This window comes from Abramis brama (genome assembly GCF_963993115.1).
Source record: "Abramis brama genome assembly, chromosome: 16".
Classification (NCBI taxonomy): domain Eukaryota; kingdom Metazoa; phylum Chordata; class Actinopteri; order Cypriniformes; family Leuciscidae; genus Abramis; species Abramis brama.
In genome coordinates, this window is record NC_139978.1 from 31043606 (window position 1) to 31068593 (window position 24988).

The 24988-nt window shown below is 36.4% G+C and overlaps 2 protein-coding genes across 4 annotated transcripts; both read left to right on the top strand.

Moving 5' to 3' along the window:
• Positions 1–987: 987 nt before the first annotated feature.
• On the top strand, positions 988–7506 carry slc66a1 (solute carrier family 66 member 1). Of its 3 annotated transcripts, none has more exons than XM_084087382.1 (9): positions 988–1095; positions 2123–2189; positions 2370–2541; positions 3189–3318; positions 3489–3576; positions 3885–4045; positions 4143–4235; positions 5721–5906; positions 6949–7506. In XM_084087382.1, exons 3-9 carry the CDS (start codon positions 2372–2374, stop codon positions 7033–7035), a joined length of 915 nt encoding a protein of 304 aa, XP_083943508.1. In that variant the 5' UTR covers positions 988–1095; positions 2123–2189; positions 2370–2371; the 3' UTR covers positions 7036–7506. The 3 variants fall into 3 exon arrangements, with proteins under 3 accessions (XP_083943508.1, XP_083943509.1, XP_083943507.1); XM_084087383.1 differs by lacking the exon at positions 988–1095 and adding an exon at positions 1884–2035; XM_084087381.1 differs by lacking the exon at positions 988–1095 and having other exon boundaries at positions 2055–2189.
• A 3478-nt stretch (positions 7507–10984) lies between these two features.
• Positions 10985–24633, top strand: nr1h5 (nuclear receptor subfamily 1, group H, member 5). The gene is given in 12 exon segments (XM_084087884.1): positions 10985–11126; positions 16392–16530; positions 19878–20231; positions 21336–21482; positions 21485–21487; positions 21624–21766; positions 21885–21980; positions 22070–22154; positions 22234–22350; positions 23472–23567; positions 23723–23836; positions 24223–24633. Coding segments are annotated over 11 exon segments (1464 nt in total). The 5' UTR covers positions 10985–11126; positions 16392–16433; the 3' UTR covers positions 24435–24633.
• Positions 24634–24988: the final 355 nt, after the last annotated feature.

Consider the following 24988-nt stretch of genomic DNA (forward strand, 5'->3'; position numbering starts at 1 on the left):
AAAGAGCAATCTAAATTTACAGTACCGGCATATGCAGTTAGTGAAGGCAAACCAGGCAAAAAAATGCCCCTTCCCCTCCGCTTGTCTCAGGTAAATAATGCGTCCTCTAGCTCAGCGGTCGGAGTCGCGCGTTCATGTGTTTTGGGGGCGTGGCTTTGGAAGAAGCACAGAAATGAGGGGGTGGAGTGAATGGAAATAATGAGATGTCTTTAAAACAGTCGTGAGAGGTCTACAGACACTCGATTTTGATACTTTCTTTTTCAGAGTACTTACATTTTAATTATGTATTGATATGTACATAAAGTTTAAACAAATTTGAAAAATAAAATTTTTAGACCATTTCTACCTACCCTGCCTTTAAATGTTGAAGGAAGAATTTTAAAATATTAAATTAGTTTTTTTTTAGTAGAATAAATTAACACAGTTTAAATTTATCTTTTTAAAATGATAAAAACCCTTTTAAAATAGAATATATTTTGTGAAATGTATTCTTCAAACTAGAATTACTATCATATTTTCACCAAGTGATTGCAACAAAATCACATTGACATACATTCAGACAATTCTACTATATAATGAAGGTAGATTTGAACTAAAAGGTTAAACTGTTTCATGTCAGGTATTTTTTTAGGTGTCAGATTGGGGCAAGCTGTAAATACTAAATTTACTTTGTCACATTTCAGAATGGTTTGATATTTATGGAAACTTAATTCATTTAGACATGTTTCCACAAATGCAAAAACCTGTGTTCAGTCAGTGTATTTTGTATTGTATCTTGTTTCCTGGGCAATAACAGTGAACAGCTTAATGTAGTCAAGACTTTTAAGTTATTTCTATGATAGCTTAAAAACGAACCTACGATGAGAAATGCTCGATGGAGCAAAAATGGTGACAACTAGAAATCTTCACCTCTTAATTTTATACATTCGGCGCCCTATACACTCGTGTAAACAGACATGACTCCATTACTGTAGGTTTTATACTCGTAAGAAATCGTTTTTTTGCGTCACGTTTTGCTGAATGGGCAGTTGTGAAGTCAGGCGTGATGATCAGCTGATATGAGCGGAGCTGTTTGAGTCTGGAGGCTTTGACAAGGTAAAGAAAACCTTTAAACTGATTTTTTTTTTTTTTTTGTTAAGAACACCTATACTTTTTTTCTTTAAACACACGTAACTTATTTTAGAAATGTTCATTTACACAGAGCTCGAGGCTCTGGACGCAACAGTTAATCAACAGTGTACTGCTACAAAAAACAATTCATTTCACACCGTTTTGTGAAAATGTGAGACATGTTGATCACCATGTAGTGCCTCTTTGTTTGACACTCCCCGACCAAAGCAAATTCAGTGGGAAAATGACCTGTACATATTTGTTGTTACAAAGGTTAAGCATCATACATTGTTTATTAGATGTTTTTTAAGCATCAAATCATAGTGAGACTTTAGTTTCTTTCCTTAATCGGTGATTGCGAAAACGACAAGCTACTTGCACACTGAAGGGTTTAAACTGCTGAACATTTTGAATGGATTATTCAAATGAACCGGTTCACAAAACTTATCTGAATGATTCGATCACGAATCTGAATCATTTGAGCGGTTCTTCAGTTACTTTAATACATCAGCAGTTGAAATGATACCAATGTTTGGCTCTTAATTACATGAGTTTTATCAAAGCATATAGAAACAATGCTTATATATATTATAAAACGCAAAAAAAGAAAAGAAAATTAAAGCAAGATGGTGCTAATTTTTAGAACAATTATTATTGTTTAATGTAATTCCACAGTAACAGAACATAATAGGCCTTTATCGAACGCGGAAGTGTGATAAAGGCCTAACAGCTCTAAATGAACGTTTGTGTTTCATGAAACACGTGATGCATTTACGTCACGACGCAAAATAAAGCTGAATCGTTATTTTAACCGAACTGTCAAACGAACTGTTCAAAAGAAAGTATTCGCAAAAAACGAGTCGGACTTCCCATCACTAGAGCGAGGCGTGTGAACTTGTCTATACCACTCTGGCGCTGCTTTAGTGTATGGTGACGTCGCGCTTCAACCATCCAATCACAGCGCTAAGCGATGTCCTCATTGTTTTGACGACTTGTTTGTTTTCTTCTCTAGGTGACTGCGGCATAAGATCCACATACTTCTACAATTCTACCTCAGCAGCTGAAGATCTACACCACAGGTAATGCGCTAAATGTATTTGTATTTATTTGTAATGTCTTCAGCTTCAGCTATAAGTGTTTTAACAGCACTGCACTCACTGTTACGCTTGCCGTATCAACAACACATCTGTTTTCAGAAGAACATGCAAATTAGGTGGATTTTTAATTTCTGTTATGTTTCATTACTGCTGTTTTTCAAGTGATGTCGGACGGGCTTGTGCTCGGTGGTGATGGAAACTTCAGCTCTCTCTGCCCAAATGGGATCGAGTGGATTTGGTATGGACTTGGGGAATGTGCCCAGGGTCCCAGGGACGTTGCCAGTGTAGTTCTGGGATTGCTGTCAATAGTTTGCTTCATGGTGTCCTCACTACCGTAAGTACGCCAACTCTTATAAGAGGATGATGTTGCTCTGTGTATGCCTCAGTTTTGCCATATTAGAAATAAAATGTTAATTCAGGCACAGCGATAATTTTGAACACTCATACACTGCTATTCAAAAGGAAATTAATACTTTTATTCAGCAAGGATGTATTGAATTAATCAAAAGTAAAGACAGTAAAGACCATTTCTATTTAGTACAAATGCTGTTCTTTTGAACTTTCTATTCATCAAAGAATCCTAAAAAAAAAACACATCATGGTTTCCACAGAAATATTAAGCAGCACAGTTTACAACATTCATAATAATAAGAAATCTTTCTTGAGCAGCAAATCAGGACATTAGATTGATTTTTGAAGGATCATGTGACACTGAAGACTGGAGAAATGAGCTTTATCATCACAGGAATAAATTACATTTTAATTCAAACAGAAAACAGTTTTTAAACTGTGTAATAATATTTAACAAAATTCTTTTTTATTGTATGTTTGTACCAAATAAATGTAGCCTTGGTGAGCATAAGAGACTAATTTCAAAATCATCAAATAAATTCTTACAGACCCCAAACTTTTGAACGGTAGTGTAAAGTGACATTTTGTACATGATAAGATATAATGAGATCATACTGTCTGTTACTGTAGGCAATACTACAACTCCTGCAAGACAGGGAATATGGACAGCGCTCTGTCTATTTGGTTTCTGTTATTGTGGCTGGCAGGTGACTCGTGTAATCTTATTGGATCGTTCTTAGCCGATCAACTTCCATTACAGGTGAGGAACAATTGTCACGTTTTTCATTTGTTGCTTTGGATAAAATCTCTGCTAAATTAATTAATATTTAGATTCAAGAAAATCACCCTAATCTTAATTCAGATGTAGTTTAAAGTAAAGCCTGGTTATATTATTATTTTATATTCTTCATCCCCTTGTTTCTCCTTTAGAAATACACTGCAGTGTACTACGTCCTGGCAGACACGCTAATGCTGTTTATGTACATGTATTATAAACTAAAGAATAAAGCATCTAGGGGTGAGTTGGAATCATGCCTTACTTGAGACTTGTAATGTTGGTTGAATGTGTTGTGAGTAGGCTATATGTAATTGCTTTCAAGGACATGCCTCGCTTTCATTCATTTTTAATGTAATATTTACATTTTATTTTATTTCAGCTTCATTTAAATTCCCAGAACTGATTTTTAATAGCTTTAGTTAACAATAACCCTGCTCGAGAACGTCTCTACTGTATATTCCTCCTTGACCCTCGGCCTTCACAGTCTGTTATAAGATTGTGCTGATGCCTGAAACACTGATTCATGGAACTGTCTTTCTCCTCTGTAGAGAGTAACAGTGCATTGCTAAATGCAGTCAGTATGCTGTGTCTTCTGGGAATTACATCTTCCCTCCTTAGCCTCCCTGGCTCTGCCCTAGAGGATCAGATTCCCGTGGGGTTCAAGGGTCGGGCACTGCTGGCCGTGGAGGGGGACAATGGTTCGGTGCAGGTAACTAGAGTTGCTTTTATCATTGAGTTGAGTTGCACTTAATTCATTTCCGTGGTTTCAGCATTGGTTTGGGACTTAATGTTTTCATGTTTTTCAGCCCTTCTCAACAAAGGAGATTATAGGCTTTACCATCGGCTCTTTATCTTCAGTACTCTATTTATGCTCCAGATTGCCACAGATGTACACTAATGTAAGTTTTACATTGATGTTGATTCTCACATAATCTATTAAGAACATGTCCAGGTCATATTTTACCCCATAATTAAAAGAAAGACATTTTAATTGATTTATAGTTTTCTTCTGTTTTAGCAAAATATATATAGTCTATTTTTTTAGGACTATTAAATCGCTGCACACTGTATGATTTTGGTCACGATTTGGCTGAGACAAATTTTGCGAATCCTAAGATTCCTCTGATCCTTGGCCAAAATCGGAAGACTTTGATCACTAGTTTGACATGTTTACCGACAGCCGATTAATGACCATTGTGATTTAAAATGAACCTCTGACGAAATTCTGGCAGTGTCCTGTAGTGCGACTTCTCCTACGACAACCGTCAAATCTAAAACCAATAGGAGCGCAGAACCTGATGACGCAATTAGAACGACAACAACAAACCACCACTTGCTTCACACACATCGTCTTCATTTTTTCTTTTTTCTTTGCAAGATAAGCCATGGTCAAAATTAAATATAGAATAACTTATTATTTACATATTCATACAACAGAATATTTTGTGGGCCATGAAAGTTTTGTGAATATGATACAACATGGCTCCTGCTGGCTGGCAACTTAAAAAAACATTGGCATCAAAAGTGTAATTTGATGTATGCTTTTAATACAGCTACAAGTATTATTTCATACATATCTGAATGCATACGTAGCATGAATCTTTAAATTAAATATATACATATGTTGCTTCTTAAGCTACATTCACACTGCGAGCCTTAGTGCTCAAATCCAATTTATTGCTCGGATCAGATTTTTTTTTTTTTTTTTTGTATAGCTGTTCACATTGTGGTTTTAAATGTGGCCAGTATCAGTATCAGGCCAGGTCCTGAACTGACCAGCATGCGCAAAAGAACGAAAAAGACTTCAAACAGCACGCTGACATATGGAAGTAAACACGAAGAACATAAAGTAAACGATTACGCGCTTATAGTGTGATCTGCCGTAGAAGTCAGCGAATTTATGCACAGCCAATATAAAAAACAAAGAGAAGAATGTGAAAAAAGAGCAGAATATTTAAACATTTATGATGCAAGCCCACGTTTTGCTTGTATATTTGTCACTGTAATTATTTTAACTGACACCTTTCACAACAGTCTTGATAACTTCGGGTATGTGTGATACCTAAAGTGACTCCCGTGAACAGAATTGTGACGCATGTTGCTCTAGAGTGATGTAAAAGTCTCTTGAATTCCGATATGACTGTTCAGATTGAGGTTGCATTGCAAATCATCTGACCTGTATTGGATTTAGAACCACATTATGGAAGTGGCCCAAATCGGAGTTGAAATCAGATTCCATGTGGTTTGTGCTGTTCACTCTGTCATGAGAAAAACAGATCCGAGTCACATAAGAGCAAAAAAACCCCATCAGATTTAGGCTACATTTACCTGCAGTCTGAACGTGTAGCTTTAGTGTAATGTAAATATATCTTGCTGTATTGCAGTATCGAAGGAAGTCAACAGAGGGCGTATCTTTTTTCCTGTTTGCTCTGGTAATTCTGGGAAACACAACATATGGCATCAGTGTGATAATAAAGAACCCAGATCCAGGGCAGGGAGAGACCAGCTACCTCGTGCACCACCTCCCCTGGCTCATCGGCAGCCTGGGAACGCTCTCACTGGACCTTATCGTATCCTTTTAAGCCACTGAGCTGGGAGAGGATCATTGAACACAGTCCTCATGGACCTACAGCCACAAAAAGATGTGAAATGGAATATGGAGTAAACGGGCTCATGAAATGTTGTGAGAAAAATTCCATACAAAAAGTCATAATGCTCTTAAAGCAGGATTTATTTTAGTATCTTTTAATATATTTGAATATATAAATGTTTTATTTTAATAATTGAATAATGGATTAATGTTTTACACAATGCATCAGGTTTAACTGTGTTGGGAAAAATGCATAAATTGATTAATTGAAAAAAAATTTGTTTTGAGAACATGCAGTCAAAGGTCACGTGACTGATATTATAGACAACATTGCATAAATGTCTGAGTCATTGTGTGTTTGACGTTCTGGATCACTTGAGGTCACGTATATTGACAAAACTCTGATCGTTGCCAAAGCATCCAACTACATTTCTGAAGTCATGTGACTTCCTTTCATGTGAAGCACATTTGTCAGAATCCCCTGAGCACTGAGCCTTGTTGTTTAAAGGGGTCATCGGATGCAAAATTCACTTATATGGTGTTTGCATATAAATGTGTCTTTGCAGTGTGTGGACACAACCACCATTCAATGAAAAATTTTATATTTTCATATCATATTTTCTGAGAAATATGATGACGTATTGCTCATGCTTCGCCCACGACCACTGACAGACTGTCCCGTATTTGCATATTTCCGCCCTCAGCCATTTGTATACTGTCCACCAAGACAGGTTGCCATGGCAGCACTTTACTTGTCTTGTGTCACATGTTCCATGGAAGAGAGGGGTGGGCTGAGCAGTTGCTCATTATCATTTAAAGAGACAAGAGTTTTTGAGGAGGTAAAAAGGGAGTTGTTTTACACAACCATTGAGGAATTTTAACCAAAGTATGTTACAAACTTTACACAAAGACCCTAAAGAATCGTAGCCCCTTGTGAAAAATGGGCATTCGATGACCCCTTTAAATTCATTCAGGATAGTTTGAAAATTAATCTGCTTTTTTGCCTTAACGCTTTTCTTCAGATATCCGTGCAGTTCATGATGTACAGCAAATCTCCTCGGGTTTCTGCAGATGGAAATGAAGAGACTGCTGCACTCCTCCAAGACTGAACTATTCACATTCCTGCTGTGATTGGATGAAATGCTGGAGATGTTTCTTGAGCATCACATTTCCACAGCCACAGCTGACAGACGTTTTTTTTCTTCTAATAGTTAAAAAAAAAAAATGTTTTAACCAATGCATGAAATCATGTACATTTTCTTTTGTACAGTAGAATAAACGTTGCATTTGGCAGCTCTATCAGTCTTGACTGAGAAAGAACTGGGAAAATGAGCTGCGGTCAATCTGTGTACTGTAATGATAGGCTGTTTACATGTAATCTATTATAGAAATGTTTTACTATTGTAAAGATGTTTTTAATCTTTATATTGTTGCCTTTGATTTGATTTTGCACTGCACCTTTCAGTCACTTGGTAACTTCTTTTATTGAAGTTCTTATTTTTAAGTCTTATTTGACTTTTGTTCTCGTTCTCTATCACAGCACAACATTCACTAAAGATTAATGTTTTTCTGAGGCCAAACTTGCTTGAACTGTTTCTTTGTGTGTGTTGGTGTGTGTGTGGTGTTTAGGTAAGCCCTATGTTATTGCGACAAAATGTCCCCACAAAAATGGCAATATCCAAAATCCTTGTGGGGACGTTTTTTGGTCCCTATGTTGAAAATAGCTTATAAATCATCCTAAATGTTTTTTGAAAATGTGAAAAAGCAGAAAGATTTTGAGGTGGATAGGTTTAGGATTAGGGTATAGAATATAGAGTTTGCACAGTATAATAAAGCAATAACGAAATGCAGGCAGAGCTGAATGTGAGTTGACGGTGGATTGCCGCATCACTGGTACCCACTGTTGAAGAAGCATTTCGATTTGGAGGCCAAAGGTCAAGTTCATCCCCTGGAGAATCTTGATGAATCTCAATGGTAATTCTTATTTCCAAATAAATGATCTATTGTAGGGTAGATTTAAAGTTATTTAAACGCGCGATTTTCACGTTCTCAGTACAGGTGTTTTAATGGTGCTTGTTATAAATAAAGGATCTGTTCAGAAACCTAGTAGGTTGCCCTATTGTCTTCTAAGGCAGTAAATGAAATGGAAACTTAAACAATCTCCATGTCACGGTGGGTTGCAGGAAGGCAGACGGAGACGAGGATATATTTTTAATTCGAAGGTTTAATTTAATTAAACAGGACAGCAGAACAGGTAGCAACACAAACTAAATTTAACGGAGATCGGACAACGACTGACTGAACAGACAGAACTTAAATACAAACACAGATGACACTGATTAACAGAACACAGGTGATACAGATGACCAGGGATGTGCACAGACGTACTGTGAAGTACGATAAAGGGTACTTCTCATAATTACGTTTTTTTTTTTTTTTTTTTTAACAAAAAAGTATATATATTAACGCAACTCTGACTTCCTTTTTAAAAAATTAATTTTAATTAAAAGTTAAAAATTAAAAGTTAATTTTATCTTCCTCAAACTCACGCAATTGTTTCATTTTCAAAAGATGTCTACAAAATAATCAGTTCACACAGAAACCATGGTCTCCTTAGTATTCACTAGGTTTATAGAGCAGCAAAGCAAACCATTCCACAATGTGCATGTTTTGAAAACATTTTCTATGCTACTAGTTTCAAGTATATATTTAGAATAACCTAAATAACTGCATCAAGCAGAGGGGCGTGTTTTACTAATAATTTGTTTATTTTTGCACAAGGCACAACATCATTTTAATTATTTTGGTGTTATCAGAATACATAACACTTTAAAATCAACACAAATATTCACTAAATAACTTTTTAGCTTCACACAACCAAGCATCAGAATACTGAATTGCCTTAATGTTTTAATCAAATACATTAATATTATTATTGCTATGCATGTACACACACACACACACACACAATAACTGATGGTGACTGACATGGACTTAGTTTCACATTTGAGGGAGGACTGTATCATCATCATCAAATAAAACCTTCAAAATCCACATTTAGATGGAGTTTGTTTTAAACCTACTACACTCTAAAAATATTCTGTGGCTTAGTAAATATTACAGAAATATTTAACTTTATTAACTTAATAAAATCTCTGAAAATCTTACTTGATTGTTTGAATTAAACTTACCAAAATAATTGAGTAAAATTTCAATAAAAGCCAATGTCATGTATGTATTTGTGGTTGTATGGAATACTATTTTATAAAGGTTTAGAGGAAATAAAAAAAGTTAAATTACTCATAATGACAATGATTGACTAAACAGGTGATGCAACTGAACTGAAAATGACAGTAACCATAGAAACGAAGGAGTGGCGGGAAAAGAACAAAGGAAAAGAGGAACCAATCACAACACAAACTGAAAGTCCAAACAAGCACTGACACGTGACACTCCATCAATGTTATTTTAGTATTATTCATATTCTACTATAGTAATTATTAGTACTTTGAATTTGCTTTTATTTCTACATTTTCAGATTTCATTGTAATTTTGGTTTTAGTAATTTTTCTATGCGCTTTTGTCATTTTTAATTTTTGATTCAGTTTTAGTCATTTTAGTACTTGAACAAACGTATTTTATTTCAGTTAGTTGCTAAAGCACCTTATTTGTTTTCATCAATTTTTTTTTTTTTTCAGCTTTATTTAAATTGAATGAAAATGATTATTAATAGTTTTAGTTAATAATAACAACACTGATCTCCTGGCACGTGTCTCCTCACACAAAGTATGTATACTGTATAGAAAATTACACAGCAGCAAAAAAGTTTTTTACACTCTTGCCGCTGGTTTATATTTTCCCCCTGCAGGTTAAAGGTTTGACATATTGCATAAATTTGACTCAAATGCTTGTATTGAAATATGGGACAAATGGAGTCTTTAAACGCCTCAGATGTAAAGTTATTCGCTGTCAAAGTGACGCCAAAATGAATGGGAGTCAATGGAATGCTAACAGCAGGTGATGGTCTGCTAATCAATGGCGGCCCCCGGGGAAGCTTCAGTTTCGGCTGAAAGATTACCCCCTTGCATATTTGGAGTTTTGATATTTCATATATGCATATGTGAGATGCTGCCTTTGAATTTGGCTAAAAGAAGGTTTTTTCTAAAGGCTGTGTTATTGTGCTGCCTACCTTTCGGAACAACCTGTGCGTGGCTTTTGTGCTAATGCTTCCTTTAAATACTGCCTATGTACTCAACTCACTAGTTTTCAAAACTTGAATCTCTGGCACATTTTTTTCATTTCAGGAAGAACCATGGCTCCTCATTCTACCCCATGGTTCATATCAGCAGCCCTGTTGTTCCTGGAAAAACACATCTATGTTGTTTTTCCTCATTACAACAGTCGCTGTCATTAGTATCCTGTGAGTTAAGAGCATTAGGGATGGATCTGCAACCCGCAGAATGTCCCCTCTGCCCCCAGTTAAGGACATAAAGGGCCCACCCATGGAGCAGAAGAGAGTTTGGGGTCTCTCTCTCTCTCTCTGTGTGTGTGTGTGAGAGAGAGAGAGACAGATAAGGGGATCTTGAGTTGCGTGCGTCCAGCTGAATTGTGTAGTGACACGTGGGAGTTAGTCGGGGTGGTTGTGAAACCCGGGCTGAGCAAGTACGTTCTCTGAGCGGCAGGAAGAACGGAGAGATAGTGAGCGCTCATCCATCAGTTAGATGAACTAGGGCTGTTTATAAACACTGGGCTGCTGGGAATGTTCTAATGAGCCCACTGTTTCATGTAGTGCATGTCCAGAAATCACTCATTATTTCACTTAAACAGCTCCTCGCTCCCACCACGGCCCTCTCAGATTTTGTTCAACAGGTTCAAACTTTTAGCTATCCATTCCTAACTTTTACGCTGACAGTGAGGTTGATCTTCAAAGCTCTCGTTGCCCTCATCACGGTTGCAGGACAGTGTTAAACTGTCCTTTTTTGTGTATTATCGACTTTGTGTGCCCCCGTCTTTAAACTCACACACATATTGGTGTGTTTGAATTAATGGTTTGTGTTGGAGGGACGCACTGTTTGTTTTGCGCATGTGTGTTCCAGTGTGTGCTTGGCAAGTGTTGGACGTCAGGGGCTGAACTGCTGTCAACATCACAAATGCAAGAGGCACATCAAGCTGAGATCCAGCACACGCAACATCAGCACTGGTGAGTACACAAAATCTGTTTTCTCTAGAAACTGTACCAGTCGAAAGGATCGTTAAATGCTTAAAATATCAATACTTGCATAGGAATTTCTAGTTACACTTTATTTTAAGGTGACGTAGTTATATTGTACTTATTCAAATAAGTGAGTAATATTAATTAACTACACGTACTTACTATAGAGTTATGGTTAGGGTTTGGTTAAGTTAATAAGTTTAGCAATTATGCATAATTTACCGTTATTACTATAGTAAGTACATGTAGTAACGTGTAACTGTCACCTTAAAATAAAGTGCTACCGAATTTCTTCACAAGAATTAAAAAACAAAAACAAACTATATTTATAAAGGATTGTTTGGACCGCATCGTAAAGGAAAAGCAGCCAGTAAGTGTCCAGCATACATGAAGTCTGCTTTGTTTAAAAAGCATCCTAAGATGCACCTCATGAAGTTGGTTCAAAATATATGAGTTTTTATTTGTTAAGTGTGACATTTTCTCATACTACCATTTGTGTTCAATTCACTGTTGATGACTTTCTATTTTTCTAAAATGTGGATATTAGTAATAATAAAACTATGAGTGAATGTGTGCATGTATCAGGCCTATATTGAGAGGAATAATTTTGATTAGTTAATATATTAATATTTATAATTTTTTTATGTAGTCTACCATTCAATTTTTTGGAGTATATAAGATTTCTTTATTTTATTTATAAAAATCTCTTATGCTCACTGAGGTTACATTTATTTGATCAAAAATACAGTGAAAACGGTAATATTGTAAAATATCATTACAGTTTAAAAGAACTCTTTTCTATTTAAATATATTTTTAAAAAGTAATTTATTCCTGTGAAGCAAAGCTGAATTTTCAGCATCATTACTCCAGTCTTCAGTGTCACATGATCCTTCAGAAATCATTCTAATATGCTGATTTGCTGCTCAAGAAACATTTCTGATTATTATCAATGTTAAAAACCATTGTGCTGCTTAATATTTTTGTGGAAACTGTGACCAATATTTTTCATGATTCTTTGATGAATAGAAAGTTCAAAAGAACAGTGTTTATTTGAAATAGAAACCTTATGTAACAATGTAAAAGTCTTTACTGTAATTTTTGGCCAATTAAATGTCTTTGTTGAAAAACATTATACATTTATTTAAAATAAAATATTACTGACCCTAAACTTTTTAACAGTAGCGTATTTAGACTAAACATTCAACAATAACACAATGCATAAAATATCTCTTTAAGTGAGAAAGATATTTTGTTGAGTTGAACAAAGGTCCATGAATCCTTCACGTTATACCTTTCCAACTTCCTTTGCTAAGTAACTGTTTTTTTTGTTTTTTGTCTAGTTCACTCTCACACAACAAACATCATTATCTTTAGTTCTTGGGTTTGTTGGGTCAATGTGAACATGACAGTTCTGTTTCCCAACATTATAAATCCAACAGACAACTTAAGAATGTTTGAAATGTTGGCATTTGTTGAGCAGTCATTTAGACATTCTGTCTGTGAGCTCCTACACAGAAGTCAACACCACTGACAGAAGTCAAAGAGAAGTTGCCATTTGATCAATATAGACTGTTTTTAATAGAATAGACTGCTTCAATTGTGTTATCTATGCAGATACCATTGAGATAGTTGAGTTGACCAGCCTTACGTCAGTCTGTCGTGATCACCTACATTCAAAACATTACAAGCACTTCTGGACTTTAGTCCAAAACCCCCCAAACTGTCCCTGCACAAGGCCGTCTAATCCAAGAGTCCTGTTTCCTGCTTAAATCTGTAAACACAGCCTGGCTACAAGCAGATAGCTAACATCAAATAACATAACAGATGGATAAACGAAGATATGCTGGCAAAAACAGTGGATGCAGTGCTTTGTGGATGTTTCTAGATGTATAACATGATGGTTCACCATCTTCTAATGGAAACTGTTCTCCCATGAGGGCTTCTCACGCAAAACCTTCATTCAACACTCTTAAAAATAAAGGTTATTTATAGGCATCAAAGGTTCCATGAAGAACCTTTAACATCCATGGAACCTTTCCATTCCACAAAAGGTGCTTTAAAGTGGAAAAAGGTTCTTCACACTAAGACAAAAAAGGGTTCTTTTGAGAACTGTTCACTAAAAAGGTTATTTTAGGAACCAAAAATGGTTCTTCTATTGCAGGGGTTTTCAAACAGGGGTCTAGGGGGTCCGTGAAAAATGTAAAAGAAAAACATTATGAAAATAAATTATTTAGCTAATGCTTTTGATTTAAAATAAATAAAAAACTGTATTTAAATTATACACAATTTGATACGGAGCCCCTAAAGAGACAAAAATATGAGATGGGAGGAATTATATGTCAATGCTTTTGCACTCTCTCGCAAAATGTTTGTGTTTCCCAGAGAAAACAATGTTTTGCGAGCAAACACATACTGCATTTTCTCAGGGGAACGCAAAGTTTTGAGAGCGTACGCAAAGTTTCTCAGGGGAACGCAAAGTTTTGAGAGAGTACGCAAAGTTTCTCAGGGGAACGCAAAGTTTTAAGAGCGTACGCAAAGTTTCTCAGGGGAACGCAAAGTTTTAAGAGCGTACGCAAAGTTTCTCAGGGGAACGCAAAGTTTTGCGAGCGAACTCAAAGTTTGTCAGGGGAACAGAAACTTTTTCTGAGCGAACGCAAACGTTTTGCAAGCGAACGCAAAGTTTCTCAGGGGAACAGAAATGTTTTGCAAGTGAATGCAAAGTTTGTCAAGGGAACACAAACGTTTTGTGAGCGAACGCAAAGTTTGTCAGTGGAACGCAAAAGTTTTTAAATATATTTTTATTCCACCACCATATCCCTTTCTTTAGGGGCTCTGTAATTTGATAAATAAAAACGTTGATTTAAATAAATAAATAAATAGATAAAAAAAAGTATAATAATAATCTAAGTACAGTGTTTTAGTAAGTAGAAAAAAAGTAAATGTCGTTGACAGAAACAGAAATATTTTCCAAATAAGTTTAGACGTTCATAGTATACATTTATATATGAAAATATATTCCTCACATGAGGATGATCATATTTGGGGGTCCATAGTCTAAAGATTGGAAACCCCTGTTCTATAGCAACGCTGTGAAAAAAAAAAATCTTTTTGAAACCCTTATTTTTCTGAGTCAACAATTGTTATGATACACTAAAGGCATGTTTATTTATGTAGTTGCTATTTATGCTCTTGGGAAAACTGTGAAAAATGAATGAGTGTTCAAACTCATTGGAGTTTTGCTCCCTCTAACCTCATCTGGGATGAAACCATCCATGGGGTTTAAAGAAGGTCGTTTTGTTAATCGTGCACATTTTTTTGAAGTAAAGAACCCACAGTCATTGTGATGGATGGCATGGGAGTGATAGCAAAAATTTCCCTCCCTTGGGTCTCAGAGGCACTAATGATATCTAAATTTCGACACTGCGAAACCGAGGTCAGCCTCTTTGAGATGCTACCACAATAACGCCATAGAGGATGTTCTATGTCAGCGCAACAAGCAGGATACGAGAGGGTACGTGTGAGCATCCATGTCATAATTTAAGGGTTTTTCAGGAAAGCCCGCCCCCTTCAAGGGGTCTAAAGTATATCGGGTGGGAAGGTTAGAGTCCTGCAGTCCTCAATCTTTTCAATGTCAAAGATTAACTGCATGACAAACAGAGCCGTGGCAAACACTGCATGTATAAACACTCCCTAAAGCTCTGGAGATGAGCTGGATGTCACTCTGTCATTCCTCTTGGGAAACAGAGAGCGACCCACATTGCCACAAAGAACACAAAGTCAAAGTGAATGAGAACAGAAGGAATAATAGTTCAGAGAACATAGGTGAATATTTGAAAGATATTGAATAGTGCATGATCAGTCACGTATTTATTTATTTTGTCCTCAGCATTAAAAAGAATTTAGTATAAGGTTCTGGAAATTAAAATATTGAGCATTATAGAGTTTCTGAGAACTCATGTGTCATGCAGGTGATGTTTGAACTTTGGATGATTGTTCAAAGCATTAATAGATAAAAAGTGATAAAAATTGGAGTATTATTTCACAATATTACTGTTTTTATTCAAATAAATGCTGCCTTGGTGAGCAAAAGAGACATCTTTTAAAACATTTAAAAAAATCTTACCAACAGCAAAAACTTTTGAAAAGTATATACATAATACATGTTGTCACTCATATATTTGCAGTATTTCACAGCATGTAACTAAAACCTGTGCCAAATATTACTGTATCTGCTGTTTATTGTTGCAGACAAAAATCTGCATTGTTGTGAACATTGACTAAAATTCAGATCACCACTATGTTCTAGCAATGGTGTAAAACAAAGCATTTTCGTTCACTTCTCCACCATCCACGTGAACATAAACAATACGTCTTGTAACATAAATGAAACTGAAAATGTTTTTGTAACTAGTCTGTTCACACAGCAACCCATATTGCATACTTGTCCATGAACATGCAATATAAATCTCTAAATGATGACTGTGATTTTTGTGTGCCTGATGTGTTCACAAATGATACGTGTTAAAAGCTTTTAGAAAGCTTATGTATCCAGCTAATACTAAAATGAGTAACTTGCATTTAACTATATAGGCTTTTTTTTTTGCGAAAAACAAATGCATTTAACACTTCTGCTGTAGCATTTGTGCTATGGTACTTACTGATATTCAGAATGGTAGCACTTGTTTTATCCTTTGGATTAATCACTTCTACTTCCATTAATTGCTTCTAAGTGTCTTCTGAATGAATAATTCAACGTAATCCTGCACCAGTTTCTGGGTAAGAAAATTGCTTCCAGTGGGCGTCAAGTAAAAAGCCAAAACAGTTCATTTAAAAACATTTTATACTAGTTTTGGATCCAATATGGCTCTTTAAAGTGTGTTGCAGGTCTTCTTTTGAGTCACTGGTCAAAGGTGCGAGTTTAGGTCAAACCTGTTGAGAGTGATTGGGACAGACTACTCTTTGTGAGGCCTTTTCTGTGAAACTCGTGCCAGAGCAGCTGTTCGGACACATGGGCCTCATCTCACGTTTTATTCTCACAGTCAATGCTCTTCAGATCCTCTCAAAACCCCAGAGGAGCACAGACTGAGATCTCTGCAGCCTTCACTGTGTTCTGTCATAACCTTTTCGTGACAGTGAATGCCTAAAATAGCTCATATTTCTCTGGGGTTGGAGCGCTTGCTGAAGAAATGTTTGAAGGCAGTGGATTACGATCCTCAAGTAGGGTGAATGAAAGTTTTTGTGCTCTTTTATAGATCCAGATATTCTCTGTGAAGAGCAAGAATCCAACTGATCAGATGAGAGAGGGCACAGATCCTGAGATAAGCATGTCAGTCGGAGGCTACCTCTCCGCATCAGACCAGTTTGACATCACAGAGCCGCCGCAGTACTATGGTAAGATTTCACTTTATTATAGAAATCAATATATTTATACACTGCCCGGACAAAAGAAAGTTGCTGTTAAGAATTATATAGGCACATTCTTAAGAGTCTGTGATTGGATTATTCTGATTGCATCCTTCTGTCTCGAAAGACAATGGAATCTGCGTCTTGGGGTCACTAGACATTTGAGTTACATCGCCTGCTGCGACTAGAGCCTGATTCCTGAAATACATGTTCTGTTGCAATTACTGCAAGTGAAGATCCTGCCTGTCTCTGTGTATGTTGGGTCTGTTCTCTGTCGTCTGCGCTCTCTACTCTCTACCCACTGGTGCTCTCTACTCTTTCGATGCCTAGTTATACGGCGAGCCTCCATCCATCGCATTATATGGCTGCTTCTTCCAAGTCGCCTGGATTGATGTTGCTCGTCCTTAGGTCTTGTTTACACACATCTTTATAGCGGAGTACAGGCCTACCTTCTGGCCTGGAGCCAGTGGCAGGTTCGCTGTACAGCAGGTCTTTAGGCATTCGGCCGGTGTTCATGCGGCTGACATGACCGAACCAACACAGACGTCACAGTAAAGCAAACATACTAGGTAACGCCGCCTGTGCGAGAACATATTTGTTTGGAACGTGGTCCTGCCAGGAGATGCCCAAAATCCTTCTTAAATGATGTAGATGGAAGACATTGAGTCTGCGTTCTTGGTAGGAATATAGAGTCCACGTTTTGCTGCTGTAGAGCAGTGTGTTAAGTACGCAGGCTTGATAAACCTTCATCTTGGTGTTGATTGTTAACATGGAGTTAACCCAGACCCTCTTTGCAAAGCGAGCCATTGATGTTGCTGCCTTTCCAATCTGTATGTTCAACTCAGCTTCCAGGGAAAGATTGCTGGAAATAGTAGAGCCGAGGTACGTGTAATTCTCCACCACCTCAATGGTGAAGTCACCAATAGAGATTCTGGAACATTATTGCAGTGATTATGTTTCTAGCATGTTATATGTTTGGCAACCGTTCTTCTAACCATAATTGGTTGAGTGTGTAGCTTGTCAATACAAGATCTAGATGGAAATAACATCACAACATTTATTTCCATCAAGAGGTGCATCATTTTTTGGTCAATATCCTGTATTGACAATGCAGGAGTCCACAGTCTGTAAAGTCTACTCCAGCACATCCCAAAGACTTTCAATGAATTTAAGGTCAGGACTCATTCATGTGTGAAAATAATTCTTCATGCTCCCTCCCAACCATTCTTTCACAATTTGAGCCTGATGAATCTGGGCATTGTCATCCTGGAATATGGCCATGATGTGTCTTCCTACATGGTTGTTTAAGAAAAGCTACACACTCCATCAATTAGGGTTAGAAGAACTGTTGCCAAACATATAACATGATAGTAACATAAAAATCACTGCAATAATGATCCAATCATAGACTCTTAAGCTTTTGCCTATTTAAATCCAAACAGCAACTTTTTTTATCTTGGCTGGGCAGTGTATAATATAATATAATTTGTATAATTTATATAATTTGTTTAGGTAACTGAAATAACTCTTAAATTAAAGCTAAACGCTGAACTAAAATAAAATAAATAAGATGATAAAGATGAAAAACTAAAAAAAAATTACCAATATTGCCTAGTAAACTGAAGTTGAAGTACTTAAATGACTAAAACTGAAGTATAGCTAAATAGAAATATTTAAAGAAAACAAAAATGACAAAAGCACATAAGAAAATTACTTAAACTAAAATTAAAATTGAAGATACAAAAATAAAAGGTAATTCAAAATATTAATAAATACTATAATAGTATAAAAATAATAGCCTACTATTTTTATGGCATTATAACTGCAATTTAAAAAATCATACATGTAAAATATGTATCAAGCTTTCCAGGACACGTGGAGCCTTCATTTATGTTGCGTAGAAACATCCTACATTTGATCTTACGATCATTTCTCAAATATGTAAGTGTGATTCAGAGAACAAACATACGCACAAAAAAAACAAGCCTTGTATTTAATGTCATCAACATATAAAATAGCACCAGTCAACATCCAAATCCTTTACTTGAGAATGGCGAGCGGCAAAAATTGCTTAGATTATACCTGCAGTACTCCTGACTTTCTGCCACTTTCTGAAAACTTTCCACTTCAAAGACCATTTTTATAAATATGAACGTTGGTGTGGATTTTAGCATAAGCACAAAGTTCAAATCTGTGTGTGTGTGTGTGTGTGCGCACGTTTTTAGTAGCATTTTTAGTGCTGTCCAAATAAAAAATCTAATTTTTCCTCTGACCACTCTGGACAATTTCCCAGCCAATTTGTTTTTGACAAACACCAGGGTTTTCTGGTTAGTTTGAACACTGATAAAAAGGATTTGTAAATTGCATGAAGCACAAATGTTTTAGCCAACTATTTACAATAAACTACATGAATAATTACTTAAAACTGGATGCCATCACTGATGTTGTGTTGGTCATGTGACTGATCACGTATTCACAGTGGCTTGTCTCCTTCATTCCCATTCATTAAATGTCATCTGAATGTCCAAAATTATTATTTCACAGACATCGCCTTGAGAAACAATTACTGTCCGAATAGTGCTTTGTTATATTTTCAGTTTCGTTTTGTCATTTAATTCACTGTGGTGTCTCCAAAGCCAGTCAATGCTAGTATTTTAGCAAAGCTTCTCTCCAACATGAATGTTTATGAAGAACTCCAGTGGTTTACAAACAGATACTAGCTCCGGAAAGTTATGCTGATACGGGACATAAAACATCTGTGAGAAAAACAGAATTGAAGGCCAGTAAAGAGACCACCACACAGCAGAAGGATATTTATGAATGGCATGGAAAAACAGATATGAATTCGCTGGAATTGGTTTGATAAAATGTGTTTTACTCAAATACAAAAAAAATTCTCATGTGAAATATTTTTTCTTGCTTATTGTCACAATTATTTCTGAAGTGTCCATTAAAAATGGGGGAAAAATGTCTTGTGCAGATGTGCTTCAGAAATGCAGCCAACTGTGACGTGATTCCTCTATGGGGGAACTCAAATCTAAAATCCATCTTCATAACCTTCCCTCTAACAGAAAAAACATCAGGAAGGCTCAATTCTGTACGGTTATAAAACCTCCATAAGCAACAAAGCAAATAACAACCATAAACAAAACTGTAATTTCAGCTGCATCCTGTTTCCAGAGACAGAAAAGATTCAAAAGGTCTTGCTCTGTTTTTTTTTTTATTATTACGTCCCAATGGCCTCATAAAAGTCATTAGGTAATTCAAGAATCATGTGAAAATGAAACATTTTCAATCATTTCATTCATCAAGATGTTCTCCTATCCTTACTGCAGATGTTCTTGTGGATCCACTGAGCTGCTCTTACCAAGAACCGGATCTACAAAGTCCTCTCTATGGGCAACAGCCGTTCAGTCCCGTTAATGTGCAGTTCTCCATGTACGGAGCGCCAAACGTTCAAGCATGCAACCCGCCGTACCCCTACAGCCATCAGTGCTCTGAGTACATCTGTGAGCCCGAGATAGAGGTCCAAAGCCCAACAAGAGGCAGCGTTATTGGTCTTCCAGTGCTGAAAAGGCCCAGGATGGGCCATGGAGCTCGGGTAAAAGGCCAGGATGAGCTGTGTGTGGTGTGTGGAGATAAAGCCTCGGGATATCACTACAATGCCCTCACCTGTGAGGGATGCAAAGGTTGGCTGCTCAAAAACTGCAGTACTGAATTTAAGGACAACATTAAAGGGATAGTTCACCCAAAAAACTTTATTTTATCATCTACATCTACATCAATTATTTAGTTAAAAAAGTTACAAATATTAGAATTTAACCTGTAGTTTCGCTTTAGAAGAAATTGATTCATCCACTGGGTTTGTATGGATTACCGTCATGATCGCTGCGTCAACCAAGCGGCACCCATTCACTTGCATCAGATCCTGCATTCCAGGATTATTTTCCTGAAAATCTTAGTTGTGTTTATCTTAAGAAAGAAAGTCATAAACATCGGGGATGGAATGAGGGTGAGTAAATGATGAGAGAATTTTAATTATTGGGTGAATTATCCCTTTAATCATTGATACACTTCTTGAATTTATTTACTAGTGTACAAAATCCGTATTTAAAAGATTCTGTGAAATGGCTTGACAAGCAGTTTTTTTTTTTTTTTGATGTGTTGACATATTTCCTTTTAAAACAGGAAATCGAGTGGGGTAATATCAAAGAGCTTGTCCCTTAAAAAGCCAATAACAATGAAACAAGATTTACTTGCTATTGATAGTTGCTTGGATATATCCCCAAGTCACACAAAAAAATTGTCTGTTTCCCTGGACAAGAAATTTTAAGTATATAAATTACCATTCAAACGTTTGAGGTTAGTAATTTATTTATTTGGGAAAGAAATTAATACTTACTACTTTAGCAAGGAGGCATTAAATTGATCAAAATACTGAAAAAATGCATAACTTTTTCCACAAAAATATTAAGCAGCACAACTGTTTTTAACATTATTATCAATAATACATGTTTCTCTAGCAGCAAATCAGCATATTAGAATGATTTCTGAAGGATCATGTGACACTGAAGACTGGAGAAAATTCAGCTTTGCTTCACAGGAATAAATTACATTTTAAACTATATTAAAATAGAAAACTTCTTTTAAATTGTAAGTATTTTTCACAATTTTACTGTTTTTACTGTATTTTTGATCAAATAAATGCAGATAAGAGACTTCTTTCAAAGCCACTGAAAACATTTTACTGACCCCAAACTTTTGAACAGTAGTGTATATCTCTCTTGGTTTAGGTTTCTTCAGACGCAGCGTGACTAAAAAGGCTGTGTACCGCTGCAAAAGTGGTGGAAGCTGCGAGATGGACATGTACATGCGGAGAAAGTGTCAGGACTGCAGACTACGCAAATGCAGAGCTGTCGGGATGCTGGCAGAGTGTGAGATTGACGTAAAACCTTCTAGACTGATTTAAATCTTTACGTGTTGCTTTGAGTCAGTCATTTCTGGGAATCTGAGACAGATGTTGCTTTGCAGAAAACAGTCTAATTGGATGTTGAGTTGATGTTACTGGTCCTTTTTGTCAGGTCTGCTTACAGAAGTGCAATGCCAGTCGAAGAGACTGAGGAAGGGCTACAAGAACAGAGGACACAACGGGTCAACAGGAAGAGCTGAAGATGACTACTCTGAAAACAGAAGCGTCTCGTCCACCAGCAGATTCACCACACGGGTAAAATCCTCTCGCGTTATTTTGCTTTTCCAAGCATTAAATTGGAGATTTATCGAGATTTGAAGCCTGTGTTAGAAATTCAGAACAAGTTTCTCATCTTCAAAAATACTGTTAGCAGGTTTCGTCTAGTTTCTCCAGAGAGCAGAGATGCATTCTCAATAGAATTGTTGAGGCTTATCGTAGGTACATAATTCAAGACAACACGCACTGCCCGGTATGTCAAAGAAGTTTGTTTCTTTTTTATTAACAATGCAATAGAAATACTGCCCATAATATAAGATATCATTCTATTTCTTTCCCCAGGTGCCTCTGTGGTCAAGTTTAACAAATACAGATATGACTCCTCCTCAGACGGAGAAGCTTTTGCAATTTTTGAGGAGTGTACCTGGTCAGTTTCTTCCAACTTCTCTCAGATCACACCCCACACACGTCTAAATAAAACTAATTTGTGGTCATCTGTTGTTTAGGGTTTGAGCTTTTGGATAGTTCTGACCAGAACACACTTCTGTCCAGCTCTTCAGTTGAAGTCATGTTCCTACTCTTAGCTCAGCAGTTCTCAGAGAACCCCACTAGTGTTAGCACTGGTAATGACATATATTATCACACAACCTGCTTGTTAAGTCTGATGTCACGAGTCTCCGTTTTTGGGTCCAAATGCTCTATCAGATCCCAAAAGCAAACAACAAACTGTTAATAAATATGTTGCAAAAAAGGTTACAAAAGGGGGTTTTCGCAACAATGTCATAGAAAAACCATTTTGGTCCAACCACTTTCAGTCAACAGGGCCAGTTGCATAAACGTAGTCCTGGTTTCACAGACAGAGCTTAGATTAAGACAGAATTAGGCCTTAGTTCAATTAGGATATTTAAGTAGGTTTTATAAACATGCCTTAGATTTGTATTATTTGTTTTTTTTTACATATGTGCATCTAGAGACAAAACAATTGCACTTTTTTAATATATGCCAGTGCAAGTTGCTTTCAGTTGAAACCGCTCTTTAGTTTGCATTTTAGTCTGGGACTAGGCTTGAGCCTGGTCTGTGAAACCAGGGGTTAGTGTCTTAAGAACTAGTCTGACCATCTAGCAGTTAGACAAGGGTCTAAGTAGTCTTATTTTTCAATATCAAATTAGACCAATCTATCTTTTTTTTATTTCTTTTTTTTATTTTTTATTGAACAATCTTAAAGATTTTTTTTGAAGAATAACTTGACTGGTCTAAGCAGTTTATGCAACTGGCCCCAGTTCTTAAAAGATTTTTTTTTTCTGTGTGAAGAATATTTTTCTATATATATTCCACTATAAAAAAAACTTTTGTGCAATGGAAAGGTTCTGTGGATGTAAAAAGTTCTTCATGGAATCATCAATGCCAGGAAAAAAAATTACCTTTATTTTTAAGAGTGTATTCACTCATGATGTGCTGTAATACCACTGAAAAATCTCCTAGCAACTTTTCAATTGGCCAGACACTGATTCATCTTTTACGAATCATTAAAATATTGGTGTCCGGGACAACGTGAGTGTTTAAAAGCTTAGTTTTAAAGTGTGCAATGCACAATGAACGTCTGCTGAGTTAATATTATCAATTGAAACAGGGTAGAGGTTTGGACCCGGAAACAGTCTTAATGCGGATTAGATGCATTATTTTGTTCTCAACAACTCAAAACATTATGGATCATTTATGACTCACTGATGTTTTCTATCACCAGCTTTATACCCAGCAAATTCAAATAACTCAAATCCAGATTGGGCAAAAACTTTAGAGTCCAAGACTGGGAACAGCCACAGGATACTGACACACTCAGGTGATCTATGATGCAAAGCGATAATCATAGTAGGAAAATATCACATGCAGTGACAAATCCAATTATGCGACAACAACTTTTTAGACAATATAATGATGATACATCAAATTGATTGTCTATGCTAGGCTAATGTTGTGATTTTTATCTCTGATCAGGGTTGAATGATGAGCTCTTGAGATCTGTGGTAAATTTCCTCCACAGTATGGTGACTATTGCGGTAACCGAGGCTGAATATGCACTTCTAACGGCGACGGCAGTGTTGTGCTCAGGTTTGTGCAATATGATTAACACAATTGTGACTCATTTCAATGTGAACTTCCACATGATGTAACTGTATTCAGAACATTCATTTATAGGTCGAAAAGCAAATGACATAATTTTCATGCAACAACGGGCCCGGCTATTTGTAACTTGAATGTGTGAGGCTCCCGGTGTCATTATTTTACCTGTACAAAGACAGTCAGTTATGCTGTTTTATATTGCAAACTGGTATTTGTTATCATATTATTTTAATTTATTATCGTAGTCAAAAACACAGTTTTAGAGAAAATAGCTAATGGCTAATGAATCCGAAGTCTCGCACATTTAAAGAAAATATCTTACGTCCACTGTGGATGTTTCAAATGACCACCTTTTGTTTCCTGTTGCCAAGCAGACAGGCCATCACTTCGTGCGGTGAGCTGTGTTGAGAACTTACAGGAGTTTGTTTTGGAGCTCCTGTCCCGGGCTTGCTGCTGCTATAGTCAGGGGACAGCACAGGACCCGCGGCGCTTCGCCAGGCTCCTGGGACGACTGACGGAGCTGAGAACACTACGACACAACCACCTCACCCTTCTCCCACAGCAACCCTGGGACATGCAGTCCTGAGACAACCTTCAGAAAGAGAGATTTATGACATCTGATCTCTGTTGCAATACACTTTTAATTTTTGCCCAAAACAATATCCCAGGTCAATGTACTGTAGGTTACCCATGAACAAACATAGTTTAGTTTAATAAAAAATAAAAAAGTAAGCCTCATGATGTGATGTTTTCTTATATGCATTAAATAAAAAATTTATTTTGTGTTTTTTTGCATTTCATTCATGGTATACATATGAACTTAATGTGGATCTGAAAATTACTAAATTAACAGAATATGTAATAATTTGCTCATGCCCATTTAGATTTTAAACCAAGTGAATTTTGATTTACCATTGCTAATTGTGTTATACGATTTACTACGTTTTGAATCCAAAATGTAATTTACATTATTCGCGCAGGACCAAAGCAGTGCGTGGTTGGGGTTTATTTGTCAACAAATACCACAGAATAGTTTTATCCTTTATAGATATATTAATTATATATCTATTCAAATAGAAGCCTTATATGAAATTACTTTTGCTCAGTCTATCACGTGAGTAAAGCAGCTCAGGTAATCTG